At 37.6% G+C, this 11,673-nt stretch overlaps 1 protein-coding gene across 1 annotated transcript in view; it reads right to left on the bottom strand.

Annotated features, from left to right (window-relative positions):
• The window catches only part of ZDHHC2 (zDHHC palmitoyltransferase 2), a 71,343-nt gene that overhangs the window by 43,347 nt on the left and 16,323 nt on the right, over window positions 1–11,673 (bottom strand). Inside the window, 1 exon segment of the mRNA XM_017867202.1 lies at window positions 966–992. Coding sequence (XP_017722691.1) covers window positions 966–992 — 27 coding nt within the window.

The raw sequence follows: 11,673 nt of genomic DNA, 5'->3' as shown, positions 1-11,673 counted from the left end.
AAAAAAAAAAAAAAAAGTGTTCTGAATACTTTTTTCAGTAATGCATATAAACACATTCTGGGTGGTGTTAGAGAGTCTTCAAACACTATGCAAAATTTTCTTTTCTTTTCTGTCCTTCTTTTTTTTGAGACAGGGTCTCACTCTGTCGCCCAGGCTGGAGAGCAGTGGCTCACTGCCACCTCCGCCCCCTGGGGCTCAAGCAATCTTCCTACCTCAGCCTCCCGAGTGGCTGGGATTATAGGTATGCTCCATCACACCTGGCTACTTTTTGTATTTTTCTTTTTTTTTTTTTTTAAAGTAGTGACAGGGTTTTACCATGTTGGCCAGGCTGGTCTTGAACTCCTGACCTCAAATGATCTGCCCACTTTGGCCTCTCAAAGTGTTGACATTACAGGTGTGAGCCACTGTGCCCAGCCCAAATTTTAAATATTAATTTTGTATACGGTGATAATGATTCCTTCTGGGTAATACATTAATACACAATTCTGTAAGATATCACTGAACAAAATATGCTAATTTAAATATAGCATATTTGGCATTTTAAAACTTTAATAGCAATTTTAATTTTCTAAAGAATGTGATACTTATAGAATCATTAAAATTTGAATTATTCAATAAGGCACTTAAATCAGTGTGAGATGACTAAAGCCCACAATATTTTTCATAAATTATGTAGGTGACTCAGTTACAAGTTAATAGTCCAAATTAGGAAAGGAAATTGTTGCTATCCCTATACCTCAAAGCCTTAAGAATCTCTGGCACAATGACAGCCATTTCAGGATAGAATTTGCCAAGTGTCTGACAGAATTCAATCTGCAAACTTCAGAGAAATGAGGTATCTTTAACCCTAGCTTGTCTTCACATTCTCAAAGAATAATTTATTAATCCCAACCAAATCTAAGTGAATACAATTGTTTTTTTCAAATTATTTAAAAAATCTATAACATTAATATAATCTAGCTTACCTTGTTCACCAGTGTTTTCCATGGACACTGGAAATAGAAAAAAAGGTAATAGGTTATATGAAGCTTATGGCAAACAGGGCTTGACACAGACATAAGGCATTTAACTAGCTTAATAATTTGGCTTCCCTTCAAACCAACATTCTCTAAACATTTATTCAATTTTATTTGGAGGAGAGGTGAGCACAGATTGGAGAGAGGGTGGAGGAAAAGGCTGGAGGCTGCAATCAGCCATACCTTCATTGCACACTTCAGCCCTGGCTCCTGTGCTGCGGAACAAAACTTGTCAAGGGTGCCCCTTGGGAGTCTTATTTCTGTATCATTTGGTTGATTGGTTTTCCTTCCAACTACAGAGTTCAGATAAAAGCAGTGCTCTCCAGGTCATTACAGTTCCACAGGCATTTATTGCTCTTGATACATTGGCAACCACTTGGTGAGCTTTCCACAAAGAATAAAATGTTGTGTCCACAGCAGATACTCTTCTCCCCCCTAATTTCTAAAAGTACAAACGCTTATGCACAGTGACTTTATGTGCTCCCTATTGCACAATGAGAAGCCAGGCAGTGCTGGGAAACTGCCGTTCCTCAGGGGTTGTTGTAAATATTCCAAGCTAGCAGGTATTATGGATTAGGACAGGGGCCACAAGTGCTAAAGCAAGCTGCAACAAGAAGCTGTATTTAGTAATCGAGACATTTGTATGCCTTTTGTATTGTCTATTTGTTTTCCCATTTGGTCTCTCTGTACGAGAGTCTTTGGAAGTTTTGCCCTATCTCAGCTGTACCAAGTCTGACTCTGTATATTTTTGTCCTTATTCAGCTTTCAAAAGGGCACAGGATCTCAGGACTTGGTGCTGGAATGAAATGCCACTGCCTTCTGAAGCCTGGAACCAGAGGGTAGTGTGAGAAGTTTTTAAGATTGCACAGTCCAACCAATCTCCTGCCCAAGACAGCCACCGAATATAAGTTCAGGCATTTCTAGAGCTAGCAGGAGCCCGTAGTTTTTTGGAGGGCAGCCCGTTCCATTATTGGATTGCCCTAAGAATAAGAAAATTCATCCTTCCAGTGTGTTGAAATTTGCTGCTTTGTGACTTTTTCCTGCGATACCAAGGCTTCCAAACCATAGCAATAAGCAGAAAATCTAAGTGACAAATCTTCACATACTTGACGTTATTGTGTCCCCCTTAAATGTTCTAGTTTAAACCAACTAATATATGGTTTCCAGATCTCTTACCAACCTACATGTGGCATCTGTAAATGCTTCCTAGGTTCTCCACTCCCTTTAACATTTCTGATCTCCAGAATGAGACAGGCAGGTGTGGATGACCTTTGACTCACAAATGGCCTGTTCTACAAGTCCGCTTGTAAATCAGAGGCTAGTCAGAGTTTGCTTTCCCATCGAATCCCTGAAGTGGCTCAGCTGAGGGCACAGGAAAGACTTGAGGCAAGCCTGTTTTTAAATATCTGAATCTACCGCCGCAGTTCAGTTATGCATTTCCCTCTAGACACGGACTACCCTGTTTTCAAAAGCGCTCCAAAATTGACAACTCTTTTCTGGATCAAAATTTCCAATCCTTCAGGGGAGCTAATCTAAGGAAAGGAAAAGCAATTTGACTCCATTTGTGCATTTATATACGAACAACCCTTATTAACCATTCCAGAGGTGCTGGTGCTTTCATAAAATGTGTTTGCTACTCCATTGACTTGAGTTGAGAGAAGAGAAAACTGTAAAACAAAATGACATTTTAAAAAAGGTAAAGTTGGGGGCTGCGCACAGTGGCTCCCACCTGTAATCCCAGCATTTTGGGAGCATGTGGATCACCTGAGGTCAAGAGTTTGAGACCAGCCTGGCCAACATGGCAAAACCCCATCTCTACTAAAAATACAAAAAATGAGTCGGGTGTGGTGACATGCACCTGTAATCCCAGCTACTCAGAGGCTGAGGCAGGAGAATCGCTTGAACCTGGGAGGCGGAGGTTGCAGTGAGCCAACATTGCGCCACTGCACTCCAGTCTGGGCGACAGAACGAGACTTCGTCTCGAAAATAAAACAGAAAAAAAGGTGTAGTTGGTATGAGTTGCTAATCTTTTTGACCTGGACCAATACTTTATTAGCTTGATATGCATTCAAAGACTTTGTTTTTAAAGTTTTTTTTTTGGTTGTTGTTTTTTGTTTTTTGTTTTTTTTTTGCCATTCACAGCTTGCTTTTCCCTAAATGTAATTCAAAATCCACAGAAGTTCTATTTTTAAAAAAGTACACAACTTACACATAAATACATGCTTATAGTAAATAATTCTGTAACATTTGTAGAATGGAATGGAACAGTTCAAAAGGCTGTATCCAATTACACTTTCGCCAAGCTTATGAGCCTGTTCAATTTCCTGTAAACATAAGCCTGCTTGATATTTGTCAACATCATAGGCCAAAATAAAAATCATTATTTTAGCGTTCATTACCATTATTATTAGTGCAGTTTGGCATTATTTTTAAAATATGATGACTGGGATTTCCTTTATCTTCTAAGTGAATGATGATTTTTCTGTTGGCTTACTTAGTTATTGAGAGCCTTTTACATATTCTGGACAGAAATCTCGTATCTGTTATATATACTACAAATAAAGTTGTATATACCTATTTTAAATGATTTAATAAGTACTAGCAACATTTTTATAACTTTCCACTGATTAAGTAACATTATCAAAGTTTGCAAATTAACTTATTTCATTAACAGATATATGGACTATACAAGGTTTTGCTTTGTGATACTCAGGAAATGAATGTTCTCTCAACTATGTTTACTTAGTTAGTAAATTAGTGATTTACCTTATAATTTTCAGTTTAATGGCAGAATTGTGAAGTTCAAAGTTTCCTTTCTCACAATGTAAAAACACATAAAATACAAAGTTATTGTCAAATGCAAATATTTTTGTTCAAAAGTTACTGTTTAAGAAAAGATTGCTCAAATTTAGCCTCAAACACTTTTCTAATATATATGTATATAAAGATAATATATGAAAATAGAGACCCATTTTTGAAACAATATAGATAGTAATCAAATACAATGTATTTATTTATAACAATACAAAAACTAAATAGCAATACTGAACATAACTGGGACAGGTCTTCAAAAATCACTATTGGTTTAAATGTGGATTTTGAGTTTTAATTCAGGATTATTTAATTTTCTTACTTCAGACAGAATTTCAGTTTGGTTAACAGTGATGCTGATATCTATTCCCCAATTTTACCATGCAGAAATTTCAAGTGTTGCATAGCCTTCTTTATCCCATTTCCTTTAAACCACATATTGAGATAAATTAATAGTTATTTCAATTTTAGTCAACAGAAAAGTGAGGTTCACTCAGTTTTTACTAAAGCAAATGAGCTTTATTCTCAAAGTCACAATGAGTAGCCCATTAATTCTACCTTAGAAATTCTTTTATTTTCAATTTAAACATTTCCTGCATGTCACAAATATGTTACAACTTCGAGCTCTGCTGAATCATATTAAAATTAATTCCTCTTTGAAGCACACAGCATCTGCCCCATAAATGTAAGTAAGAGACTGACTTAGACAAACAGACCATGACAACTAATTTGAATCACATAAAAGTGGTATATCAAAGTGGACATATGAAAAGTGTTCATTTTTTTTTTTCTGGTCATGAAAAACTCAAGAGAAAAGTTATGTCTATTACCATGTCAGCTTAGCACACTGTAGGACTCAACTCATAGTTGACAAAAGCGAAAGTAATCTCTTTGGTGAGGTGAAGAAAACGCCTCTCTAAAGAGACAGAGAGGGAGAAGACAAAATAGTTCCTGTCCCTTTTAAAAGGAAAAGGTTGAGGGAGATACTCGCTTCAACTGGGCTTCAAGCAACTTTGAAAACAGAAAGGGTCTGTAACTTTACAGGGTTCCCTCCACCCCCACCTTGGTTTTGGTTCTTCCTCAGTACTGTACTTTCTTATAGCTGAATTTGTCAAAATGGAAAAGAGACTATTACTAAGCATAACAGCGCCAAAGAGCAACGGCTCGGGATAAAGAAGGCAAGGTCCAACCCTGCCTCTGCCACTTGCTTGCTCACACAAGCTATCCCACTTACTCCACTACAAAATGAGGGTGATCGCCACAGCAATAGCATTAGGGCTGCAGTGCGGATTCAAAGGGAAAATAAAAGAATGTACTTAACATAGTGCCTGGTGTATAGTAAGCCCCCATGAATGTACAATTATAATATATAATCTTTCATTTCGATAATATTAATGGTAATGTATAACATATAGGAAAGGGGGCTAAAAAATGAAGAAAAATTACAAAGAGAAAAGTAATATTCGTATAGGCTCCTGAAATAAATAAATGCAAAATGTTGAAAAAAAATAGACTTTGCAAGTGAACATAAGAGGTAAAAAATAATGTAAATCTGAATCATCTTATAAGTCAATTGCCTTTTTATATGGATGTGTCATTTCAGAAACTTGTTTAAACCAAAAAGGTGGTATTCATTCTTAACACAGAGTAATGATGAGACATTAAAACTTCGATCTTCATGTGTCAGTTAGTCCTTTTGAGAACTTAAATGTGAAAGAATCTATTTTGGATAGGCACTGTTTAACTTAATGAATAAAACAATTACTTTTAAAAAAATAAAATAAAACCTAAATCTTATATTCACCCCAAAGAAGTCAGGTGCAGTTTATTCCTGGGAATTAAGAGCATTGCTATCATTACACTAAAATATTTACCAACTCTACATCTGTGGATAGTATCATTCACACCATCTAAACACACACAATCATAACACTGTGAATCACAATTTTAATTTTAATTTCAAACACTTATTTGCCTGATTTTATCTTGGATTAGCCTAACTTCTTTTTGGTCCATGTCCTACAACGATAATATTTTGCTTTAGCAATTTCTAATCTTCCAATATACCTCCAGAACTTCAAGTTCCTCTGTGATTAATTGTGGTTGCAGCACTTTCTTGGCCCTGATGGTATATAAGAAGAGAGAAAGTGAAAAAGGTAAATTACTATTGTAGTTACCAATAATGTTCCTGTTTGCCCAAAGTAAAATTGTGGCCTTCAGGAATTACATTTTGGGCTGGGCAGCCCATACATGTACTCCCAGTACTTCGGGAGGCCAAAGTGGGAGGCTCACTTAAGGCCAAGAGTTGGAGATCAGCCTGGACATTGAGACTGTGTCTTTACAAAAAAAAAAAAAATTTTTTTAATTTGCTGGGTGTGGTGGCACTGCTTGTGGTCCCAGCTACTTGGGAGACTGGGGCAGGAGAACTGATTGAGCCCAGTAGTTCAAGGCTGCAGTAAGCTATGATCACATCACTGCATTCCAGCCTGTGCAATAGAGCGAGACCCTGTCTCTCAAAACAAAAAAGAAGAAGAAATAAAGAAAAGAAAAGAAAGGAAAGGAAAAGAAAAGAGAAAAGAAAAGAAAAGAAAAGAAAAGAAAAGAAAAGAAAAGAAAAGAAAAGAAAAGAAAAGAACTTCATCTTAAAATGTAGAACCATCATCGATACCACACAGCTTGTAGTTTGGGTCACCAGTTGTATTCTCTGGCTGCGCTTTATGCTTACCTCCTCCACCGCCACTAATCATCCCTACAAGAAACAGAGGACAGCCAGGCACAGTGGCTTAAACCTGTAATCTCAGCACTTTGGGAAGCCAAGGTGAGAACACAGTTTGAGGCCAGGAGTTTGAGACTGGCCTGGGCAACATAGTGAGACACCATTTCCACAAAAAACTTTAAAAATTAGCCAGGCAAAGTGGTGGCCACCCATGGTCTCAGCTACTCAGGAGGCTGAGGTGGGAGGATCACTTGAGCCCAGGAGGTTGACGCTGCAGTGAGCTGTGATCCTGCCACTGCATTCAAGCCTGGGCAACAGAGCATGACCCTGTCTCAAAAAAAGAGAGAAAGAAACAGAGTGGAACAACTCTGTTTGATAAAAGGCTGAACTAGTCAGTCCTCAGTTTAGAATTGGCAAGACTGATAAGAGTGATAGTTTTTTTGTTACAGCATTAATTGTTCTTTAAGAAATGCTTATGTAAAAATAAAACAGGTAAAATTGAAGTTAAAGAGTGAGACTGTCAACGTAATAACCAATAATACGGAAAAGGATGACAAACTGCTTCTTAATACAACCTGGCTTAAATGAAACATCCTTTCAAATGTATACCTCCCTTATCTCTTTTGACTGAACTATCAAGCAATCATTTAATCCAGGTGTTGGTAAACTAGAACTCTTGGTCCAAATACAGCTAGATGCCTGTTTCTATATATAAAGTTTTATTGAAACATGTATGCATCCATTCACTCACATGGCTACCTGTGTGCTACAATAGCAGAGTTAGGTAGCTGAGACAGGGACAGTATAGACTGCAAAGCCTAAAATATTTACTGCCTAGCCCTTTATAAAGAAAGTATTCCAGCCTCTGTGTATTAGGGTTCTCCATAGAAAAAGATTTAATAGGATATGTGTGCATGTGTATGTATACACTGTATTAGAACTGATTTAGTCTAGAGTGATTCAAATTCAACCTGGATTAAAAGCAGGGGATCATCTCAAAGATTATTTATTATGATATAACGTGTTACTGTCCTAAATGGTATCTATTGAGACACAGCAGCCCAGTAAACTGATGCTAACTTAAATGTAGTTGAACTTTTATTCATAAATATATCCAAACTTAAAGCTTTCAGATACCAAACTACACCTTCATAACAGACAAAAAATGTACTCCCCACCTTTGAATTAGCAAAGAACAGTTATGTAAGTGTTTTTAAACAATGTGATTTTGGGGTATTTTATTGCAAATTTATATTGCTGTGATTTTAAAATTTATTTTCTTAATCTGAATTTTCTTTTTCTTGTCTTCAAATTCAATCTCTCTCCTTTGAAAGAATACTTTACCTTTACTGTTCACACAGTAACTTTTCAATATAAAACCGCTATACAGTTTCCAGATTCATTCTGACACAGGTACACCCTACCTTCAGATAAGATATCTGATAATGAAGAATACCAAACACACACATCGCCAGAGACTTGGTTCTAACGAATGAATCTTAAGGATAATTTTATAGCCAAGCTCCACTTTTTTTCTGTTTATCTTTAACTCATTTACTGAGGAACATTAATTGACTATACCATGCTTATACTGTTGAGAACAAAATGGTAAATAGATTCTATCTCTATGCTGAAGCTTAGCATTTATGATATTTTAGTTAGAAATAAAAACTAACTGAAAAAACATGTTTATGAAAACATTTTCAGTTAATTCACATAAGTAGCTCACATTTAAAACATTATGACAAAAATATTTTCTGCTTTAATATCTTTATAACATGCTTTAACATCTCCTGTCCCAACAAAATCTGTCCCTTGACTTCATGTCTCTAGCTGCCCATCCCACTTTCTGACCTTTTCACAGGAAAATTTAACAATCATCCAAAATCACTGTCCCTACCCCCAACCTCCTTTTACCTCCTCGTTCAACTCCAATTGGTCTAATTCCCCAGCATTCCACTGCAATCACCCAGGTCAAGGTCACCAACACCCTCCCTAAGCTAATTTTCTGTACTCAAATTACTCTAACAGAATTAATTATGCTCTTCTTTTGGAAACAGTCTGTCAAATTCATAGTGAATTCTTCGACAAAATTGGCCAGGGGAACCCCTTGAAGCCAAATCCTTTGTCCTTTTAGCTACTTTCCAAAAATCTCCGGTTCATTTTTAGTGTATTAGAGATAAAAAATGACTCTGCTTCCAGACCTTATTTAATGACATGCAAGACAAATGTTACTCACGTTAACATTTTCCATTTAATTGCGACCATACCCTTTTCTTCCTAATACATTTTTTGAATTTATTTTCTTTATAACCTATCTACTTATAGTTTTAAAAGTCTTTATCAAACTGTTTCTTTTTTTTTTTCTTTGCCATCCTCATATGTCATGGTGATTTTACTGATAACTCAAAGCACCTGCCTTTCTCTCCAATCTCACCTCACACCTTTTTCCTCTTGTGCATGATGCTTCTGTCACTCTGGGCTTTCTTACATCTTCACCAAGCTAACATTGTACCCTGCCTTGATCCTCTGCACTGGCAGTGAACTGGATGGTAGGAGACCTGGACTCCAGCCCAATCCTCCCAATGTGTGTGATGTTGATCACGGCACTCAGCTGAGCGGTGCTTTAATTTTATTGTTTCAACAAAAATTTGCACTTTATCTTGAAGGTTTCTCTGGCTACAAAATTATCTTAAATCCTACCCTGATGTATTCTTGGGGGAAAAAATCTTGACTTTTAAAGGCCTAAGGCAAAAGTCATTCTAACGATAAATTGATCAGTAAATTGGCAGGAACTGCTTTGTCAAGGACAGACAAGCAGCATCAGAATAGAAGCAACAGTTAAGGATAAAGGCTTCAACGGTGCAAAACTTGAATCTCAAACACACAGTTTTCAGTTTGTACCTACTCACTTAACATATAAGCCAGTCCTGATATTCCTAACAGTCTAACCACAAACACGGCGCGAGGCAATTAAGTTCTTCACTGGATCCCCACACGGTTCCTTGAAAATTCATTTTGCAGTAAGACAACCATGATCTCATTTAAAACGCAATTCAACGATATCATCTCACTAAAAACCCTCCCAATGGCTTTGCACTCAATTTACAGTAAAAAAAAGTCCAATCTCCTTACTGCAGCCTCAGTGGTCAAGCATGATCTGGCTCTTCCTCCCTGTCCTCCAAGACCACTTCTGGTCACTAGTCCCTTTGCTCACTAAGCTGCAGCCACACTGAGCTCCTGTTTCGAAAACACACCAAACCTTAGTGTCTTTGCCCAGTCTGAAAAGCTCCACCCCTGACTCCATGTCTGGCTCATTCTTTACCATCCTTCAGGTTGCAGTTTAAATACCAGCTTCTCCTGTCTGGTTAGACCCTGCAATCACTATGGCAATACATTATTTCTCTCTTAGCATCTCTCACAACCTGTATTTTCATGTATTTGTTTCTTTTCCATGCCCCGCACTGAGGTTTGAATCCTGTCTGATGTTTTACCTTGAACAAGTTATTTAGACTCTCTGAACATTATCTCAATGTTTATCTCACCCAGCTCTTTTGAGAATTAAACTAGAAGGTAAAAGTACCTAGAATAGAATTTGGCGCATTATTTAGGGCTGTTCATCAAATATGGAGGATAAATTCATCACCAAACTGTGACATGTTAAGAGTAGGGGTTCCCTAAAGTATAGTGCTAACAGTTTATTAACAATCTAGGGGAGGAAGTACATAGTGAATAATTAGCATGTAGTAATGCTAAAATTTTCTGCTGCGTGAAATGCCAAGTTGTTAGGAATAAACTGCTGGAAGACCTTTTAAGCGTGAATAAGCAGAAAAATGCAAATAAATTACAATGTGGGCGAATTAGTAGAATGAGAAATAACCAAACCAGTAAATTTTTAAACTTTTGCCCTACCTCTCCCAGAGCTCCTTTACTGTCAACCCCACCCATACTTGCAACCCACTACTCCCTGTCCAGATTCTAATAGGGTCTGGCATGCATTGGTCCTATGCTAATGCCCTATGGAGTTTGATGACTTCCCCAGCCTCTATCTCAGAACACATATCTAAACAGCTATACTGAGCTAAACTATGTGCTAGAAATTATCAAAGAACTATGGAAAATGGCCCAGAAATGACTGGCAACCTTTTCCAGAAGACTAGCACAATGTGGCTGGGTGCGGTGGCTCACAGCTGTAATCACAGCACTTTGGGAGGCTAAGGCAGCTGGATCACTTGAGCCCAGGAGTTTGAGACCAGCCTTGGCAACATAGTGAAACTGTGTCTCTACCAAAACAAACAAACAAACAAACAAACTCCCACAATTAGCTGGGTGCGGTGGCGCACGCTTGTGAAGCCAGCTAGTCAGGAGGCTGAGGTGGGAAGATCCCTTCAGCCCAGGAGGCAGAGGCTGAGATAGTGCCACTGCATTCCAGCCTGGGCAACAGAGCCAGACTATGTCTCAAAAAAAAAAAAAAAAAGAATAGCACAATACCAAATACAAAAATGAACAATACTAAGTTAAATCATATAAACCAAGGTATGGGAAGTCTCTTAAGGGTAGGCTATGATCCAAAATATTTGTTTTCTGTGGTTTGGCCTCTAGATCAGCCATCAAAAACTTCTGCATAACATCATTAACAATATAACAAAAACTAGCAACTCTGTGTTAAGGGAAGCCTACTGAGTGCAACATCCAAACACATCTCCCTTCCAGTACAGCAGACCCAAGGCTGCCCTGATTTTCCTCCCTTACCTGCTGGGCTATGAGATCAGGTGTTCCTCCCATTCCAAGTCTTTGGTGATAATACCTGTATTTGCTACAGCTGTCATAAGAAGGTATCACAGACTGTGTGCCTTAAACAGAAATCTATGTTCTCAAATTTCTGGACTCTAGAAGACAGAAATAAAAAAAAAGTTTTAAATTATAAATTAGCAGGGCATGGTGGCATGCACCTGTGGTCCCAGCTACTCAGGAGGCTGAGGCAGAAAGATCGATTAAATCTGGGTGGTCGAGGCAGCATAAGCCGTGATTATGCCACTGCATTCCAGCATGGGAGACAGAGCAAAACCCTGTTAAAAAAAAAAAAAAAAAAAAAAAAAAAAAAAAAAGGAAGAAGAAGAAGAAGAAAAA

This window comes from Rhinopithecus bieti, unplaced genomic scaffold, assembly GCF_001698545.2.
Source record: "Rhinopithecus bieti isolate Rb0 unplaced genomic scaffold, ASM169854v2 scaffold_2888, whole genome shotgun sequence".
Classification (NCBI taxonomy): Eukaryota; Metazoa; Chordata; class Mammalia; order Primates; family Cercopithecidae; genus Rhinopithecus; species Rhinopithecus bieti.
The sequence above is the reverse complement of the archived record's forward strand: the minus strand, read 5'-3'. Positions and strand labels throughout refer to the sequence as shown.